At 28.9% G+C, this 21964-nt stretch overlaps 1 protein-coding gene across 4 annotated transcripts; it reads left to right on the forward strand.

Annotated features, from left to right (window-relative positions):
• Nucleotides 1-1824: 1824 nt before the first annotated feature.
• LOC122272281 (glucose-6-phosphatase catalytic subunit 1) lies at nucleotides 1825-16631 on the forward strand. Of its 4 annotated transcripts, none has more exons than XM_043055744.3 (7): nucleotides 1825-2009; nucleotides 5700-5778; nucleotides 7391-7555; nucleotides 9640-9755; nucleotides 10035-10128; nucleotides 11596-11717; nucleotides 14579-16631. In XM_043055744.3, exons 2-7 carry the CDS (start codon nucleotides 5702-5704, stop codon nucleotides 15076-15078), a joined length of 1074 nt encoding a protein of 357 aa, XP_042911678.2. In that variant the 5' UTR covers nucleotides 1825-2009; nucleotides 5700-5701; the 3' UTR covers nucleotides 15079-16631. The 4 variants fall into 4 exon arrangements, with proteins under 4 accessions (XP_042911678.2, XP_042911676.3, XP_042911677.2 ...); XM_043055742.3 differs by lacking the exon at nucleotides 1825-2009 and adding an exon at nucleotides 5306-5382; XM_043055743.3 differs by lacking the exon at nucleotides 1825-2009 and adding an exon at nucleotides 5343-5468.
• Nucleotides 16632-21964: the final 5333 nt, after the last annotated feature.

Genomic DNA, 21964 nt, shown 5'->3' on the forward strand with positions numbered 1-21964 from the left:
CTGATTTGGGTAACCGCAATATGGAAAATATTTACCAATAGTTTAGATGATAGAGCGAACGCAAATTCGAGCCCCTTTTAGTGCTATTTTCGTTTTTTGCGTATTCCGCCCTTTCAAAGAAATCAAGACTTTTTAAAATTTTTCATTTCTCAATGAACTATTCGAACGATCCCTTCCAAATTTAGAAGTTTGTTATTTAAAATTGCGAAGATTAAATTGATGTAGGAACTTGTATATCTTACAATTCAAAATTTTTTGACCATTGGAAAATTGAACAGTAAAAAATTATAAAAAGTAAATTTTTACTTCGAATTATCTTTAGATAAATGAGTGGAAAAAAAAGTCCACAAGTGTGGCGAAATATGCAAAAATTGAAATTAGTGTAATGGGACAAAACTATTTTTTCTTCTGAGATTCCGGTTAATTTATACTCTAAATTATTGCCAGTTACTCTAAATTTATTACAAATGCTACCACATAGGTACTCCCATTTAGGTAGAGCGATGTTACAAAAAAAAATTATATTTTTTAAAATTCTAATTAACCGTAGTATGTTGAGAATCTCATTTAACTCCTTTGTATCGAAAATATACTTCTCAAAGATTAATAATTCCTGAATGCACCCGGTGGGGCAGTTCCAGATTAAGCAAATAAATTTCAAAAAAATTGAGATTCAACTAAAGTTTATTTTTCACCACACAAAATTCATGTCTTCACAATCAGATAAATTTTATTCTCAATTGTTTTTCAAAAATATTTACTCTCATCTTCAGAAGCAGATAAGGTTAAAAATATTTTACGAAGATTGCACCTGCAGTATTTAGTCTGGAATATTATGGAATATTTTCGCACATATTTACCCAATGAAAAATATCTTATCTGACAAAAATTTTACAAAATTATGCAACTATTCATTTTGTACTTTTATTTTCTTAATTACTTACATCTTGCAAAGAGATAGAAATAGTATAATATCATCAAAGTCAACAATGGGTAAAAAATAATACTTTGTTCAATGTTAAATTTTGAAAACTGAGAAGTGTGAATTTTTTAAAGAAGCGTATAGTTGCAATATTATTGGAATAATTTTTCAGGATAGTAAAATTGTTTTAAAAAGAGTATGGAATTAGTGAGTTAATTAAGGAAGTTATTACGTGTGCATATGTAATGCATGTCGAAAGTATGTATGTACATCTGTACAATTTATGTATGTCGAATGTATGTATGTGTGTATGTAAAACATAAATACGTACAATCATACACAAATGTGGTACACATATTTGGATACATGCATTGAACATGAACATATTATGTACATGTATACATTGGACATGCATATGATTTACATGTATACTACATGTATATATATATATATATATATATATATATATATATATATATATATATATATATATATATATATATATATATATATATATATATATATATATATATATATATATATATATATATTAAATTCGTAAGTAATGCAACTAGTTTTAATAACGAATTGAATTAAATGAATCATGCATGAAATATTAGGCTTTATTTCTAATTCAAAAAAAAAAAAAAAAAAAAAAAAATCACTCAAATGCCCATTTGAAAAAAAAAAAAAACTAAAATTAATTGAGTAAAAAGCATCACCGCTTTATGTTGCAATTTAATAACAGCGGAATAAAATCAATTAATAAAGAAAGCAAAATGGTAAGAAAGATCTTTCTTCGAATAACAAACAAACCTAATCAGAGCGAAAGAAGTGAAAAGAATAATAAAATGAAGGAAGAAAAGCCATTATCTGATCGAAGGGGAAAGAAGAAAAAAAATGACAAGCAATAAGTTGTGGATATCGTAAACAGCTATCCCAACCATCTCGTGTAAAAATATCTAAAAATTTCACCATCTTCTTACCGGATGCTATAAAGGTTGAGAGTTAACTCAATTAAAGAGAAGGTTTATCAAACGAATTTCCTGTTATTTACTCATCATCAGTTTTTGCTTCTTTAAAGCCGGTAAATATACTTCTTTATATTAATAATTAATTACAATTTTTAATAAATAATTTCTATACAACAGTAATTAAATTTTTATTCTTACTTAAACCACTGCTTACGAAAAGTATAAATGAAAACGATTTTCGTAATGGCTTTATTTTCTTTACTTGATCAAGAATTTTATTATAAAGATTGTTCTTTAAACCTTCTGCATTTTTTTTTCAAACATATAGATATAATTATGCAGTTATTTGTTTTAAATTTTACAAGATTTTTAAAAAATTATTTAACCACACGTCATTGTAAGCTTACATATTTTTTAACCATTCGTTCCTTAAGGTTTTCTTTCAAATAAATATTCTTCGTCTTGTTCAAACGTATATAAATATTTATGGTGTTATTAAATTCTATATTTTACAAGATATTTAAGAAATTATTTAACTTTTTGTCATGAATTATCCTATTTTTCATTTAGTTCAAACGAAACTTATGCAGTTATTTATTTAACATTTTGAAAGATATTTAAAAAATTATTCACCCACTTATCATTGTAAACTTAAAATTGTTTGATCATTCGTCTTTAAACTTATCTTTAAAATAGTTGCCGTTTTGTTCAAAAGTATAGAATTATTTATGCCGTTATTACTTGAATATTTTACAAGATATTTAAGAAATTATTTTTTCCCTCATCATCATGAAAAATATTTAATATTTTTTATTTAATTCTAACATATAGTAATATTATACTTATTCAGTTATTTATTGAAGATTTTGCAAAAAATTAGAAAAATTTTTTAACCTCGCGTTATTGTAAAATTAAAATTGTTTTATTCATTCCTCCTTTAAGGCTATCTTTAAAATATTCTCCGTTTCGTTCAAACGTATCGAAATATTTGTGCTGTTTTTAATTAGTTATTTTACAAGAATATTAAAAATTATTCAACCATTCCTCATTGTGAATTATCCTTTAATTGCTTTTTATTTAGTTTAAATATATAGTAATACTTATGCAGTTATTTATTCAACATTTTACAAGATATTTTAAAAAAAATTGCTTAATGTTTTATCATCAATAAAGTTATTCTTTAATACCCATAATTAGATCAAACTAATAGCGATATTTATACATTTTAATTCGACATTTAACGAAATATTTAAAAATTAATTAACCTTTTTTTCATTAATAAGGTTATTCTTTAATTATTCACTGTTTAGTTCAAACATAAAGCAATATTTATGCTATATTCATATTATATTTTCCATCTCACAAGATATTGAAAAAATTATTTAACCATTTGTCATCTTAATTGTTATTCCTTAAATATTCTTTATTCAGAAAAAATATATAAAAATATTTATACAGTAGTTCATTCAACTTTTGGCAAAATGTATAAAAAATTATTTGGTCATTCATCACTATAACAGTTAACCATGAAATTTTCAGCTTTTAGTTCAAGCATACAGAAATATTTTAGCAATTTTTGATTTAACATTATAAAAGATATTTTCAAAAATATTTATTAGACAAGGTTATGTGCTTTCAAATATGTAGATACGAAAAAAAGAGTAAAATTTAGATGAAACATACATTTTTTATAAATACAACCATTAAAAAGAATTATTTATTAATTTTAAAACATTTATCGATTGAATAATTTATAATTTAGTTCTTAATTCATGTCTTTCATAGCTGTAAGTTATATATTTTCTTTTTGTAATTCAACAAAAAGACTAATAAATCGAGTTTTAGCAGCCTATTTTTTATAAAATTAATAATGTGTTTCATCATTAAATTAATGCCAGATTTATTAAAAACAGTAGAAACAATTAAACTCACACTAAAAAGTATAGATGAGATATTAGTAGATAAGGAATAAGCATTTAAAAAAATAGTAAGAGGAATTCTTAACTTTTTTTGAAATTTTTCTACATTTCAATACAGTTTGTCTATTAACATGATTCCTCTCCTATTATTCATTAACTAGAGTAAAATTTGTTTCAAATTTACGTACTATTTTCTATTTCTATTTTTTTTTCAATATTTAAAAAAGAAGAAATCACGAAAGTTAATATAAAATAGCTATGATTAATGAAAAAAAATCAAAAATTATTTTATTAATCTAGAATAACACAATTCTGTTGTTAACATTTTTCTATATATATTTAACTAAAATTAACTATTTAACTAACTATATATTTTACTTAATAATTTGAATGATAAAGAGGTTCATTGAAAAATCATATGTACTTTATATAGTGATAATAATACTCTTATTTTGTCCCTCTGCTTTTATAAGTCGTACTTTTATTATATTGATAGCCGTTTAGTTTTACTAATTAACATTGAATTGTTCGTACTTTTCATATTATTAGATACTACAGTAAGTTTTGATAGATATTTAGCTCTCTAAATTTCACACAATTACAATCTTAACACACTATCTCATGTCACAATCTTAATATAAAGATAATTTCTGCTCAATGTGATTTGTGTTGCGAACGAGACAGTATATTTATAGCATTTATATATTATACTAAATATAATTTGGTTTTCAAATAATAAAATTGATTTTCTAGAAAATTTGAGGCACTTTGATTATTAAGGTTGTTCTTAATTAAAACCACTGAAAAATTAAAGGTGACGAGAAATTCTTATTTTATTCAATAAACAAGATAGCCTAAGATTTATTCGCTATTTAAAATTAATATGATTACTTTAAGTTTACTACTTGCAACTAGTTTAGTTTAATTAAACAAAATATAAACTTTCTCTCGCAATTTTGCCCTGAAATTAAAAGAAAATTGTGAACATGGCCTTTATGACTTTAAGCCATTTTCGAGCATTTACTTCTGTACTGCAAGATCGGTGTTGCATTTTTAAATGTAAGCAATTTTCTATATCATTTGTATTAGCATATATAATATGTATGAACCTATGCAATGTAAATAAATGTATGCAATACCTCTAAATATATTTAATTTATCTAAAGATGTGTAATAAACAGGAAATTTTATGTATCTAATGCATATCCACAACATTTATAAATTGTCCGCACACCTTCATTTGAGAATTAAATAAAAAGAATGCAAAAGCGTTTAAAATATCACCAAAATGTTTGCTTTTTTTTTTCCTCCGAGAAAAAGGAACGCTACAGTAAAGATTATCATGTCGAGAGAAAATTCAAGATCAACAGCGGATATTCCAGCACGTGTATTCTTTTTGTTCTTGCATTGAGATTGCGCAGTATGACACACGGAATTTTTTCGAGGCTGATGTCACTGATCACGTTATGCATAAACGAGTCACGTGTCCGATTCATGTTACGTATAATAGAACAAACAATCTCATATTTTATGGACAAAACATTGGGCAATGTTTTTACAAATATAGGTCGCCTTTTCACTCTCTTAATATTAACTCGTAATTCTTTGTTAATCTTGGAATTTTAAAATAAGTTATCAATAATTAAGCTGATGGTGATTAGACGATCTATCTGAATAATTATAGACAGCAGAAAACTATATGGCTTTCAAAATAAGAAAAAATATTCATATGTTTTGACTTCGTTTTTTTTAAAATTAAATGTTTATATAATTTTCCAGAATAGATTGGAATACTATTAATTTTTAAAATTTGACATAGTAGATTTATGCAACGTTCGTAATTAACCATTAGGTTGTTGTATTACATATTTCATTTATTTTTAGTCATGGCAGCCATTCTCCAGGGGGCGATGGCCATAGTATATGAAAATAGCGTGCCAGTAATAGAAGGATTACAAGCAAGGTAAATTGCTTTACTATTTTATTTTTTAAATTTTAAAATCCAGAACGTTTTAACAATAACGTTTCTGTACAAAAAATTTGAATGTATTAAATTACATTAAGAATTTTATCATATAACCGTTAAGATTAAATCTTTCCTACATTTTATTTTTCAGAAAGCATGTTTCATTCTTCTTTTTTTTATTTTAAAAAAAGGAACACTGTATAATAGTTCATTTGTGCAAATGTCATGTAAAATCTGCATCACCACTGTCTGGTTTTGTATGGATGGGGCAGTGTTCGATTTTATTGCTTGTTTCGGCCTTAATTTTGTATTGTAATTTGTGTACAAATTTAACCATTTTCAGGGTTAAGTCCTGTTTATGTTTACACTTGTTCTCAGTGTACAAATTTTGTCATTTCCTTAACGGTATCTATTTATTGCTTACTTGCTCCTAAGCAATGTAATTGTGGTTTCAATCATCTTTGTGATTCACGACCCACTCCTTGTTTGCTTCCACTTCCCGTTAGATCATCGTTTTCACTGTTGTTGCTCACTATAAGGGAGTGCCGTCGGCAAATTGCACTATAAGGCGGCGCTCTCGGAATAAGTTTACATATGTGTTGCCATCTTTTGTAATCTTCGTAAATTTAAAGTTTCAATAAATGACACGGGTGGAGCTGGCCGATCTGGTCGATCAGCTGGGCACTGTGCTGGTGTCCGGATGGCGGCCCTCGTAGGTGCTGTCGTGACGGCGAGACATCTCTTCCGTATGCCCGAATGTGGGCGGGACGGTGAAATTTCCCTCCTTAAGAAAAAGGAGACTTTTTAAAGATAACTTGAATAGTTGATTAAAGCTATTGAGAATCGATTTTTAGACAAAAATAATACACTCAAATAAATAATCCAATCAAAAGTATCCAGACACCCGGTTGTTATGGTGGCGGAAGCATAATGGTGTGGGGTTGCTTCTCGTGGTTCAGCCAGGGTTCGTTAGTTCCTGTGGTTGGAAACATGAACCCTGAGATTTATGTGGACATTCTGAACAATGCTGCACTCCCAACTCTATGGCGATATTTCGGCCCATTTCTCTTCCAGCAGCTCCATTCACACATCGAAGCTTGAACAGACGTGATTTGACGAAATGGGTGTTCAGAAACTAGACTGGCCTTCTCAGAGCCCTGATCTAAATCGCGTAAGACACCATTGGGACGAATTAGAGAGCAAATTACGTAGCCAGCCATGTCGATTATCCTCACCAACATCATATTAATATGTGCCTCAGGACACTCTAAGTCCATGCCATCGGGTATCCAGATACTGTTGATCAGATAGTATATTTTTATACTAATGAATGATGTTTGACAAAAATTTCTTTAGCCATGAAAATGCATAATATTATATTTATACATATACCTTCTAGTTTAAATTATCATTAACAAGTTTAATTTTACAATTAAACCTAAAATGATTCAACGCAATATTTAAACTTATTTTAAATCGATGAATGAATTAGCGAAAAATACTGAATAAATTATGGAAATTGAACAGCATGACGTTCTTAATTCGTTTTATAAAATTTGTAAGTTTGATTTCTAGTTTGAGTTCTTAATGACTGATTTTTTTCTTGTAGATTTCTTCAACAAAGTGATGTGTTCTTCATGATTTCGAATCTTTTTGATCCCCGATATGCGTTTTTAGTGTTTTCCCCCCTTTTCTTCGCTTTGGACTGGAAAGTGGGAAAGAAAATCATGTGGGTAACTGTGTTATGTGAATGGGTTAACCAGATGCTCAAATGGTAAGGAGACAGTTTTTTTTTTCGAAAAAGTTTTTTTTATCGTTACCTCTAATCTGTACGATGACTAACTCAAAATTCAGTATTGAAATTTCACCAATAATGGGCTTAAGGAAATATTGCAATAAAAACATTTCTTCCAAAGCTGACGTGTTTTTTTCACGAGCTTGGGCTATATATTGATAAAAACTTGTTTTTCCCCATAACATCAAAGTGTTACAAGTTTTTGTGACTTAATAGGTACTTTGCTAGTGTCCATGCACGTAGCACAAGACACAGATATATCTTATGACATGCATGGTATATAATTGTGTTGTTTCTCCCAAAACTATTTTTAAAATATTCCCTCATAAATAACTATAAAAATGGGGCTCGTTATACTGTCTCAAGCAGTAAATTTCCATTAAATTTCCTTAAAGCATATTTCATAAAATTATTTGAATATATATTTCACACTTTGTTGTACCATTAGTACCATTATAAAGGAAAATTTTTTTTATTATAAAATATAAATAATATTATAAGAATTAGTCCTGAGTACAAACGTTAAAATATAAATGCATTCACTTTTTTTTTAAAATTTGAAAAGGTAATTACTAGAAAAATTATGCTTTTTAAGTATAGTAAAGAATATAAATAATAAGTAGTTTTTATAATTTCTTAACACTTTCACTTGCACCCTGTTGGTCTTTCTGACTCTCCTAACTATACTCTACGTGCAAATAGGGCCCACATGAATGGCGGGCATCTATGGAACTGCTCTGCCCTCCAGGAGGCCCGTAATTCTTCTAGTTTCAAGACGCTCTCCGCCCCTGGAGATATTTCTTTGTTATATTGGACTGCAAGAGTTCTCATGCTCGAGAGAGCAATTGATAAACGTAATTTAAAAAAAAAAAATTCTTAGCATGAAATCTTGAGTTTCTGATCAGATGTAACATGTTTATGCTTCCGATAAAATATTAATATGGAAACAAGTCATGCAATGTCTAATGCATCGTAAAACTCTTACTAATTTTCTATAAACCTTTATTGCAATATTTACAAGTTATGAAGTGATCCACTTCTATTCTTAACATTTTCCATAAAACATAAACTGATACCATTCGAATTCATATAAGTATTAAGCTAATGAATAAAATATTACAGATCATGAAGGATGACGTCATTACAAGCGTTATTACACGACAATACGAGATAAGCTTCTGATCAGATGTAACATGTTTAGGCTTACGATAAAATATTAATATAAAAACAAGTCATGCAATGTCTAATGCATCGTAAAACTCTTACTAATTTTCTATAAACCTTTATTACAATATTTACAAGTTATGAAGTGATCCACTTCTATTCTTAACATTCTCCACAAAACATAAACTGATAAACTGTTGCCATTCGGATTCATATAAGTATTAAACTAATGAATAAAATATTACAGATTATGAAGGATGACGTCATTACAAGCGTTATTACGAGACATCCTCCCACCTTGATTAAATATTATTTAATCAACTAGAACATTTCCTAAAAATGCGTAAACAAGCAATAATTATAAATTTTAACTACATATAAAATTACTAAATGCATTATATAGTATATCTAAGAACAAAAAGAAACATTTCCAAAATAAGCATTGAAACCAATAAGCCTAAAAATAAATGTTTTTTTTCTTTCCAGTCATCTAAATATCTAATAGGTTTCTTAATCACCCGACCACTTCTGGTCGTAATATCTTTTACTAGTTTATCAGCTAAAAGTGATTTTTGTGTCTCTGATGGTTTAACAGTATTCTAATTATTATCTAACAGTATTAGTCTAATTCAGGGGCTCTAATCAGATGTAACATGTTTATGCTTACGATAAAGTATTAATATAAAAACATGTCTTGTAAAAACAGATATGAATGAACCATATTTTTGGAAGCGATCGCAAGAAACCTTGCCCACTTTTTGCTGCCCCAATAGTTTCATTTTCTTCAAGAATGCAAAAGTACTATTTCCTCATTTTTAAAACCTGGTCTTAAAATGCATACATATTCGATTTATTTATTTAAATTTTTATGTAAATTCTTAAACCTGCATTTGTTGCAGGACTGTTCATGGAGAACGACCTTATTGGTGGATCCATGAAACACAAGTTTACAATCGGACGGGAATTAAATTTCCTAACATTCAGCAGTTTCATATGACATGTGAGACTGGCCCAGGTACGTAGAACTTTATTTCTAAGTAACTATGTCTCTAATTTTTATATTTATTTTTTATTCTTTACAAATTAAAATAAATTTCAAACTTTTGTTTTACTATAAGTTACGAAATTTTGATGATTTTGAACTTTAGTAGTGTCAGTATGATTCAAAGTGAGAGCATATACGAAGAACATTTATGATAGCATTCATATAACGTATGACATATTTATAACGAGCTGCGAATATTTACAGTTGTTAGTAACAAGATGTTAAAATTTAATTATTGAAATTATATAGGAAGCCCTTCTGGCCACTGCATGATGACAGCTGCTGTTTGGTATGTGATTTTTGATTCATACCTCAAAAAGTTTGGTTTCATGAAGAAAAACAGGTGAGTCTTTTGTTTTTATTAAAATATGTTTTTCTTATACCTACGAAACTTAATTTTACAATTAAATTTTAGAGATTCATTTTGTGATGTATGTACTGCTTTGACTAAAATGCCGTTTAAAAGAATAAATAGACACGTGATATTACCTTCAAAATTAATTTATGATCAAACTTAATATTCTCCCTGTACGAAATCAAGCTGTATTTATGAAACAGTTTTTATAAAACAGTATAGATTTGAAACATCAACCACATATCAACAAAGTTAATGTAATTTCCAATTCTCGTAATGGGTATATAGTAGTATATACTAACCCGCATATTAGTTAGTATATAGTATATATAGTATATAGTATATATAGTATATATAGTATATAGTATATATAGTATATAGTATATATAGTATATATAGTATATAGTATATATAGTATATATAGTATATAGTATATATAGTATATAGTATTATATAGTATGTACTATATCTCTTCAAATAAAAAAACCAATCTGAACAAGAGACAACTAACTCTAAGACTTTCAAAAATTGTCTCTCATCTCTTAATTTTTTTTTATCTCGTTGCACTGTTTTCCTATTAACGCTTATGTAAGATGGTAAGTTTTAGGACTCTTTTTAAAACTCTTGCCACTAGAATTGTATTTTCATCTGAGAAACCAGCAGATTATTCTGAAAACTATGAGTCGTGAGAAAAATTCCCACCCAGAAAAAATTAGATTCCATATTTTCAGACTTCTGCTTTTCATATACACTATGTGGCCAAAAGTATCCGGACACTCGGTTGTTATAGTGGTAGAAGCATAATGGTGTGGGGGTGCTTCTCCTGGTTTATCCTGGGTCCTTTAGTTCCTGTGACTGGAAACATCATCTCTGAGATGTATGTTGACATTATGGAGATTGCTGCACTCTCAACTATATGGCAATATTTCGGCCCATATCTCTTCCAGCCGGATAACTGTTCCATACACACATGGAGGCTTGCACAGACTTAGTTTGACGGAATGGGTGTTCAAAAACTGGATTGGCTTTCTCAGAGCCCCAATCTAAATCCCATAGAACACCTTTGGGACGAATTAGAACGCAGATTACGCAGCCAGCCAGCTGAATCGACCCTCCTCACGTCAACTGTGATGGAAGCCTGGGAGTCAATTCATATAGCCACCTATCAAAAACTTGTGGAAAGTCTCCCCAGACGTGTGCAAGCTGTCATCGTTTGCCTGCAACCCAACAAAATATTAATATGTGGTTCAGGACGCTCTAAATACATACCATTGAGGAGTGTCCAGATACTTTTGACCAAATAGAATTTGCTGTTCCGCAAAGGATTGATTGATCGTTACAAATAATTTATTTTTACCTAGCATATTTCTTCATATGTATTTTATTTCTTAAAATGCGTTAGACATAGTTTTTGTTGTCTCTGTCTAATGCGCATTTTTTGTGTGCCTTTTCCAGCAAGAACTTGGTTCCCAAAATCTGTTGGATTGCCTACTTCCTTCTTTGCATGACAGTCAGTGCTTCTCGCGTGTTCATTGCAGCTCATTTTCCTCATCAGTGTTTCATTGGAATGGCTGTTGGTAAGTTACATGTAATTAATACCTAACGTGTGACTTATGTTTGCAGATTCTGTAACTTGTTTTAAAGAAGTGTAAGTGGTATCATATATTCGATTCCATTTACTTATTGAGTGAACAAGTTTCCTATTTACGATCAATTTTTTCTTTGATTCTATATAGATTAATTGAAAATAATATAAACTAAGGAAATTCAGGATAAACTTTCGTAATACTGGTTAATAGAACCAAAATACACAATACTTGGACCGTTCATTTGATAATTTTCCTTCTAATTAAAAATTCTTATTTTTAAAATTATAGTTCTTATAGCCACATATATAGTAAGAAATACAAAACTTAGTAAATTTAACCGAAAAAGTGGTTTATATTCCATGCTCTAATGTATCATGATAAAATTGGCCAAATTTTACAAAATTTACCCAATTTTATCACATATTTTATTGTTAATTCTTACGAAATTATTTCCAAAGCGATTTGGTAAAAATTACTGGACTTTTTGGTGTTCCCATAAAGCCAGAAACATGATAAATTTTACCATATTCTGGTAGTTTTGACCATACTTTTTTTCCTTCTCAGAGCAGGAACAATGGTGAATAATTGTAAACTACAACTTTCTCTGTTAAGATTTCGAAACTCCATCTTCAGCAAAAATAAAATGCATTGCACACGTTCTTTTTCTTTAAATTCCAGGCCGTAACTACGTTAACATCTCTTAGAACATTTACAAGTTTAATAAATAATTTTGTATCACATATACCAATAAGATAAAACAATTACTGTTCTAACAAATAATCAACAAATGGTATCGTAAAAATTATAAAAACTATTTTAAATTCGATACTCATTATCTAATCAAAATATCTGAAGCATGCTTTTGGGAAACATAATTTCCGTATCTCACCTGTATTTATGCACAGGTTTTATCGTTCCACATATTTTCAATGACTTCTTAGCATCATTTATCAGTCGAATTTGAGGCAATAAATTTCGAAATAAAAACGCGCAACTGTCCTACTCGTCCTAATTGATAAGTAAAGCATCCTAGTAATCAGAATCAGATATTATCGATAATATATATATATATATATATATATATATATATATATATATATATATATATATATATATATATATATATATATATATATATATATATATATATATTTGATGTTAAGAGGAATGAAGTAAATACTGATAAGGCCATGAATGAAATTTGATTGTTAACACCAAAGGGATTTTAAAAGTGATAATTGGTTTTCAGGTATGAATGAGATTAGAAATTTGTTGTTGTGTTTAAAAATTACACCATGGACAAAAAAATTTTTTTTTTTTTTACTTCAGTTGCAGTATAGTTTTTAAGGGCTCTTGTGTACTTTCACATTGCTGATTTTAAGTCTGCAATCGGTTTCTTTTTCTAACATACAGTTTCTTTTTAATGACATTTATACTCTTTTTGTCGAAATGTAAAAGATAAAAAAAAAACATAGAACAATGGATCACAAAAATATTGCAACAAGATTCTAGGGGAGTTAGAACTCATCGTCAGAATTAGAACTACATAGGAACTCATGCTCAGAAATGTCGTCATACGGGCCACTAGGGACTCTTTCATATCATAAACTGTTTCTTCGAAGACTTTTGAACTGGTCATAATAGGGAAGCACCTCTACCCGCATGCGGCGGCATTAACAAATATAGGTTTTTATGCAGTTTTAATCCTTACGTATGCCTGAACTCCCCTAGAAATTTGTCACAAAATTTACGTGACTCCCTGTTCTATAAAAGTTTTTATAATTGTACATTTTGACAAAAAATAGATTAAAAATGTCATTCAAAAAAATCTGCAGCTTCAGGAGCAACACTAATTTCAGATTTGAAATCCCCACACCCGATTTAGACAAGATCAAGCATTTGTATATAGGCAACAAAAAATTTGTTCCTCTGTGTTATCAACGATTAGTTAATCATTACAAGTCTTAACGATTAGTTAATCATTGCTACATATTTAAGTTTTCTTATGTTAACATTCCGAAATGATGCACAAGTTTTAATAACATTGTTTTGTATACCAAATTTAAAAAAAACTACAATTTGAATATCGAACCAAATAATGAAATAGCTTCAACGAAACAAAAAAAAAAATCTCTTTTACTTGTACACAAGTAAACATTGTAATGCTAATAAAAATGAATAAAAATGATCTGTTTCGCTACACTATACTATTATCAATGACACAATAGCAGTGACAATTTAGTTGATGTAATAGCTAAATAATGATAGTAAAATTAGAAAGATTGTGATAGACTGAAAAATTCCAGATTAAATTATGGTGAAAAGTATTGGCGCACGGGAATGTATGTACTTTTTACAGCTAATATTACACGTTACAAATGAAAAATTAAAGTCAGTTGAAAAACTTTTTATTATCTTCATCTTTATTTTAATTCGAAAAACGTAAAAAAATAAAGAAAAAGCAAGAGGCATATAAAAATAGCATGATGTTAGAAATGTTTGAAAAAAATGTCTTAACCTCCTTAATAAGTTGACCATCTGTCTTAGTTGATTGCTAAAGCAATGCACCGCAAGTTGACAACAAGTCTTACTGCATTCCTATTTGTGTTCTTCATACTGATGAAATTTGCCAAACTGAAACTTCGTGCAAATATAGAATGGAATTCTATAATTTTTATGGAATAGAGTTTCATAAAAATCAAGATGGAATTCTATAATTTTTCTATTTAAAATTTGTTTTCTTGTTTTTAAAGTGTTTAAGCAGTGTATTTAAATTGTGACGTTTTTAGTTTGTGTGTTTTATATGTGATGTTTTATATGCGTATTTAAATAGTTTTATTGTTTTACAGGATGCTTAGTAGCAATGAGCCTTGACAACATAGACCAACGACGACTGAACATCTTCCATTACTGCCTTATTACGGCCGGTATCCTGGGCAGTGCACTTTCTATGTACGCATTCCTTCTAGCCATTGGTGTTAATCCTATGTGGTCAGTGGACAGAGCCATCAAATGGTGTGTGAAACGAGAATATGTCCTTCTAGATACATCGCCATTTTTCTCAATGATGCGCTATTGTGGTTTTATGTTTGGTATGGGTTTTGGATTTAACAGCAACAGCTTTGAAGACAATTCTAAGCGAAAGTTTTCATTAGTCATGAAAATCGCCTGTGCCATACTCTCTGTCGGCGTTTGCAAACTATCAGAAAAGGTTAGCCTGATTCCGGGCAGCATGCTCTTGCTTCACGTTCAAGCTTTCCTTCTAAATTCTTTTCTATCATATATAATGGTTGCCATCGTACCTAATATTGTTGCCAAATTTTCCACCAAGAAGCTTAAGTCGCAATAGAGTTTTGAAACTTTTCGTTCTTTAATTAGTGATGTAAAGTTCCTAAAAGAAGGAAGGCATTGTTGAAATTATTTTATTTTTGTTTCTTTATTTAGTTCATGAATGTTATTATTTGTTTCGTTTTTAGTTTTTCTTTCTGTTCTATTATTTCTAGTGTAAGGATGTCTAGGTGTTTTTTAATTGTTTTTAGTCAGTTCACATAACCATAAACATTACCTAATGTGAACAGTTATTATTGGAAGCAACGACTAAGAATACTGAATAACTTGAACGTTTCGCTAAAAAAATCAATATAACTTTAAACCATAATATTGATACTTTGAACTATAATATTGTGTGAAGTTGCTAAAACTTTAATAAAATGTTAAGCTGAACCATATTTCCGCCTAAATTGAACCCCACAGTATCGTAATTAGATTAAAGAACTAGATGATATAGTTAATTTTGGAATGTTTTAAGGTAGCAGTACATTGGATTTTCCCGCTTACCAAAATTTCTCACAGGGTAAATTTAAAGAATCTAACATAACGTATTACAAGTGAAAATTTACTTTTTTGTAATGGTAAATGAATCGGTAACTTATTTAAAACTCTTCAAGCTCTAATGATCAGAGTGGGAACTGGTGTTACTCTTAAATTGTGTGTGCATACATTGATTTTTTTTAAATTTTAGTGTAAAAAAAGTACATTTTAACTTTTATTAGCATTTTATCTTTGAATCAAACCCATAATAATAAGACAAAAGGCCAGTTTAGTTGGTATATTCGGTCGTATTTCATAGTTCATATAAGAGTTGATGGATTTACTTTATATTCAATATCTAAAATTTCTTATGTTTGCTTAAGTACTTATTGAGTAGACTTAAAATTGTGTGAGTATAAGCATTCAGCATGAGTATAAGGAAAGTTGTTTCCGCATCGCACAATTATTTACTTATCTTTTTTTGTATCTATGTAAATATTGTACATATTTCTAATTGTTTGTAATGTATGAAACTGTCAGTGCTAAGGTACAATTTGTATAATTTGTGAGTTATAGCTTCTTTATGGCCTCAGGTTGTATAAGCAACCCTAATTTTAAATGAAATGGTACGCTTCTTTCATAAAGTTAAAATATTTTGTGGTTTTAAAATTTAATAATAGACACACACACTCATTAATTTCAAAATTGTCATGAACTACTATAAAATTTTCGTTTTGTGAATAAATTATTTTAATAATGAATCAAAAAAAGTAAGGATTTATAAATTCATCTCAATTTTCAAGACATTCTGAAACATAGTTAAGGAAAAATTTATTTTCATAAATTTTTATAATTTTACTTCTGGTAATGTTTGAAATATGTCCAGGAAAATGTCAGAGTTTTTTAAACAATTAGATGAATATCGATATCAAAATGATTATGAGTTTGTCAATTGAAAGAAAAATCATTTTTGTATTTGTGTAATATAGAGTAAATATTATTTAAGCATTTTTCTTATGTTTCTTGTTATACCAAGGATACATATAAAAAAAAGTGCTGTTTATTAAACTGTAAATAAATATTGGAAACTTTTGTAAATGTATTTATTCAATGAAGAAACTGTGTGTTTTGAAAAGTTACATTTTAGTTTATTAAGAGAGCTTTAAAGGAGAGAGTAAGGGTATTGTGCAAAATGAAAATGAATTTAATAAGTTTTCATTTATGTCAATGGAACATTGATTAATTCTTAACGTTGCTTAAATTTCTTTGTCCGAGGCAAAATCACAGTGACACGGTGACACTCTTGCACAATGTTGCAGAAAGAGTTTTCATTTGATAAGTTTAAAAAAAAAATTACTTTCCTCTTCTAAAGAAATTTACACTCACTATTTCAATCACGTATTTAGATAATCACCTTTTGACGCGCTCAATTTACACCGATAGTATCGTAAATCGATGTAATGTTTCGATCGCATTTTTTGCAGTTATTGATATTGATTTTCACGTGGATTTAAACTATCCCGATATATTTCAAACAGTATGGACAATTCGAATCGTGCATTTGTGTATTTACTTATCAAAGCAATAATTCTACGGTATTTTTGGCAGTTATTGCTATTAATTTTGCCATAGTTTTCAAATCCGATATTTTTTTTTTACCATATTATTCATTACAACAACCTAATCTTGAAAAGAAACATGCATTTGAGGAGTCCGATTCGCATCATTTCGTCCTTTTTTTCCGGCAAATTCCTACTACGAATTTCATGATGTTTAATAATTTTCTTTATTGTGATGATTATTTACAAAATGCGAAGAAGGAAATAAATTGGGCTTCTCCCCCCCCCCCACAACAAAATGCGAGAATATCACTCATAATATTAGAACAGCAAATTATTACATGTTCAATTTTAAAAAAAAATTAATTATATAGTTCTTTTTTGTAAACACAGCGCGGTTGTTATTTTAAATTACTACCATATATGTTTGTTATTATTAAAAGTATCTTGAAGAAATATATTAGTGCTAGAGAGTTTCTTCGCAGATAGCTCGAAAAAATTCTACCAAAGGAATAGCAAATAATGTTAACTCACTAGAAGTATAATCTTATTAGTGATATTCTTAAAAACAGATATTGCTATAAGAAAGTAGTAACAAAATGTGATCAAATTACTACTTTATATTTAGTATTGTCCCAATATGCGATCTAATCTTTTTACGGATCAATAGTATAGTATGGTAGAGTACGGCTACTGTAGTATAGTTTTACTACTATAGTATAGTATGGTAGAGTATACCGAACCGTGGTACTTACCTTAAGAAACCTTTATCCTTATACCTTAAAAAACATCAGTGTTGTGTATATCGGTTGGTTGCATTTACTCTTATAAACATCAGTGCTTAAAAACATCATATACTAAACACTGGTACTTAACCTAAAAAATACATCAGTGCAGTTTATCGCAGGCAAATGTATTAAGGGCATTGAAACTTAAAGAGCAAAACTAAAAGAAAAAAAACTCAACTATTAAATATAAATGTCTATTGCACAGTTAAATCGCATATTGGGATAATACCGAATATTTTTTGAACACTATAACAACCCTGTTTTTTCTTTGATTCTCGCCCAAAATTGACATTTATGTTTTGCATTGTTTGAAAAATCGTCATAGAAAGTAAAATATTTGCAATACGCAGCATATAGACATTTTTGTAATTACGAAAGCTAATGAACTTATTCGGGCTTCATTTTAGACAATGAATTGAATTTATTGTCCACAAAGACTTGCTGAGTGGTAACGCCTTGCGCTCCTGTGCCACAGGTCCTGGGTTCGATCTTCGGGTAGGGCAAAGTTGACTCAGCCTTTCATCCCTTCAGTGGGTCGATAAATGAGTACCAAGCTTGCTTGGGAACTAAGCACTGGGGGTTTCGCATTCGGCTGACCACCTAACCGGAACATCTGCTCCTGCACTCCAGAGCCCAATGTCAAGAAAACTGAGATCGGCACAGTAAGCCTTGGCCCAGTATGGGCTGTCGAGCCACTGAGTTTAGTTTAGTTAGGTAACAATAAAGACCTCCTAAATAATTACTAATACTCGATAATCTTAAAATATCAACATTATATACTTTGGTAAATAACTGTTGATTTATGTGGAAAAGATCCCAAAAATTTGGAGATTAATTTAAAAGCAAACGAAAAAAATGCAGAGTTGGGCGTTTACTTGAAATCATTTTTAAGTAATAATGTCATACAGAAGACAAGAATTAAATTAGAAAAAAATCACATTAATATCATGTACTGTTTTGTGTTTATTTTAAATTAAGAATGCCCTAATAACCCTTTAGAATAACTAAAAGCTTAACACTATACTTAGCATTTACTCTGTACTATGCACTATACTTTACACAAACAATGCTCACAATGCTGAATTATTTGTTTTATTATTTCAAGTAAACATCAGAGTAATTTATTATTTTAAGAAACGCATGTAACTAATTATAGTTAATTAAATATTCGTCAAATTTTGCTTAATCAAAGAAAATAGTAAAAAAACATACAACACGGATTTGTTTTACAGTAAACGAAGTGGTTATTAAACTCTTACATATATGATGTAAAATTCCTCTCTATATGTCGAAGATAATGAAGAGTAGGACTGGGCGATATTAGAAATTATATATCGTGATATATCGTCAGTTTTGCATCGCGATATAGTATTTTTGAATTTCATTTACTTTAAGGCACAGAAAGTCAGATTTCTATCAAGACTTCATACGCATATTGATTTAAATCAATTTATAAATTTGAAAATATATATGTTTTGCTAAAGAAAGATATTAAATAAATTGACTAAGATGTACAAATCTTACTTAAAATATTTATTGAAAAAAATGTGTGTAGATACAGAATGAAATATTTAAACTTCTTTATCGTTTATAAGGTATAAGCAGTCTTAATTTAAGCTAACCCCTAAAACACCCTTAATGAAAAAAAATATTGTTATTAAACAAAAGCTGATTTTAAAATTTCAAAACATATTTTAATTAAAATAAAAGTTAGATTGACTAAAAGCCGAAGTTTAAAATTAAAAATGTTCGAATTTTAAACTAAAACGTAAACATAAGATTTGTAATAATTTCTTAAAATTTTCGTTCTCTGAAAGATTTCTCAGTTTAAAAATAAAAAGGGAATTTTATAAAGATATCTAGCTGAAATTATTGAAAGAAAATTTAAAAAATTAAAAAAAAAGTTTGTTAAGAAATTCATTATACACTTAAAACAAAGTGTTAAAAATAATTTTTTTTTTTTTAAAAAAAGAAACTTTTTTTAACAAATCAATATTTGCTTGTACTATTATGCGTAAATAATTACAGAATTATTAAGTTCGATCGTAATGTTCAAATTCTGAATGAAGAAGTAAACACAAGTTTTGTTATATTTTCTAAAAATGATCACGCAAATAACAAAAGATTTCTTAGTTTAAAAATAAAAAAATAAATAAAAGTGAAATTTATCAATATATTTACCTAACAGCATAGAAACAAAATTTAAAAAATAAGTTCGTTAAAAAATTATTTGTATGCTTAAAACAAAGAGCTAAATAAATTTTAGAAAAAAATGCTTCTTAAACACTATTTTTATTATTATTTCATATAAATAATTAAATTAAATTAAATAATGACCGAATTATGAACGAAAAACAAAGTAAGGCAAAGTTTCTTAATTAAATTCTTAAAAATAAAAACAAAAGAATTGTGATATTCGGTAATATATTTAGCTAATTAACTAATAATATAAAACGAAAATTAAAAAAAAAATAATGATTTTACTCTCTAATAAAACGAAGTAGTAATTGATAAAAAAAAAAAAAAAAGAAATGAATAAAATTCGCAAACTTTTCAAATTCTTTTGAACAAATAAAGTTTATTGACTTATGTTCAAAAAATAAGTTTTGTTTTAACTTTATTTCTAAAAATAAAAACAACTCAAGATTTATAAATTTAAAATCAGTAATAGAAGCCCATTAAATTATTAGAAGTTTTATCCGAAAGGTTTTTAATAAATTAAAAGAAAGTAAAAAAATAACCTAACAAATTTATTTACTTTGTAATTTAATTCCTTATGGGTGCCTTAAATTAGATTTCCGATAATTTTCACATTTAAAAATATAAAAAAAGTTTTGTCAGAAAATAAATAAGAAACTTACCTAATTAATGAAGAAACTTTTCTTTAAAAATTCTTTTCAATAATAGATTGCGTTCAGAACAAGGTTACGACGGCGATCACGAAGTTAATCCCATTGAAAATAATCTACAAGAAACGATTTCAAATCGCGAAGGTGCGAAAACGAACATGTGATATAACGATATAAGGTCTCAAAAGTGATTCTGATTCTACCGCTCATCAGTCAAGGCCGTCTCAACAAAACGAAACAATATCGTCTTCCACAGCGCGAGTTGGCATCGGAACGTAAGAGAAAGTCCTTGCGTGTATCGCTATATCGTCTTCTTCACTCGACGGCTTAAATCAGATTTCTGATGCATCGCTTGGAATGAAAGCTGCTGTATCGGTTTGCCGATATAGGCGTTAAATCGATATGTCGCGATATATCGATTTATAGCCCAGTCCTAATGAAGAGTTTAGAAAATTATCTAAATATACATTCACTTAGGTACCGACCGGCCTGTGTAGGGTTCAGGGAACTGGCCTTGCGAAGGTTCTGGGTTCGAATCCCGGGCAAGGCACGGATGTTCATTCCTTCTCTGTACTATCTGTCCTTATTGTGGGAGCAACGTTGACCTACCTGATGTGGTACCTATGAAGAAAAATGTAATTCTTCAGTGTGCCAATTTTTATGAAGAAGGAATAGCCAAGGGTGCCCATTTTATATTGGTGATGATAGAAGTCTCAGGTGGTTGGAGGTTGTATTCGTATAGTGGGCCAGTTGAAGATAGTAATGAAAACAGAAGGGTGATGAATAGAAAACTTGAGTTGGATCAGAATTAAATAAAAGGCTTTTATTTTATATATATATATTTGCAGAGCTCGAGTTACAAAATATCATTCATAAGAATTTCAGCTTAATAAGTTTTGCATAGTAATATCTATTAAAATAGGTCAGGCCATGGGAGACGAATCCCCCACAACCTGCCTAGTCAAAAGCCAAATTAAAAAAGTACATGTAAATTGTTCCCAGCGGACACAGAAGCATTGGAAGGAGATCCAAAATTGGCGATTTATTAAAATATAGCATAGCCAAAACAAAGCCAACTAGCATATCAATATCAGGGCTAAAGAGAATAGAAGGGCTGGTTCACTCCTTTGAAGTATCTCTCGCCGCGCCGATCCTCCGACGTCACTCTAGTGACGTCACTTTGGCGCAAAGCTCGCACTTTTACTTCAAGAACGGAGCGTTTGACCTTA

The sequence above is a fragment of the Parasteatoda tepidariorum genome, chromosome 6, assembly GCF_982258835.1.
Source record: "Parasteatoda tepidariorum strain Cologne lab strain chromosome 6, Ptep-v5.0, whole genome shotgun sequence".
NCBI classification, from domain to species: Eukaryota; Metazoa; Arthropoda; class Arachnida; order Araneae; family Theridiidae; genus Parasteatoda; species Parasteatoda tepidariorum.

Excerpts from the sequence above, each read along its gene's own strand:
- LOC122272281 (XM_043055742.3), top strand. The coding sequence starts at position 5,310 with ATGTTACGTATAATAGAACAAACAATCTCATATTTTATGGACAAAACA. Across the intron at positions 5,383-5,699 it reads CAATGTTTTTACAAATATAG|TCATGGCAGCCATTCTCCAG; the intron begins GTCGCCTTTTCA and ends ATTTATTTTTAG. Across the intron at positions 7,556-9,639 it reads GTTAACCAGATGCTCAAATG|GACTGTTCATGGAGAACGAC; the intron begins GTAAGGAGACAG and ends CATTTGTTGCAG.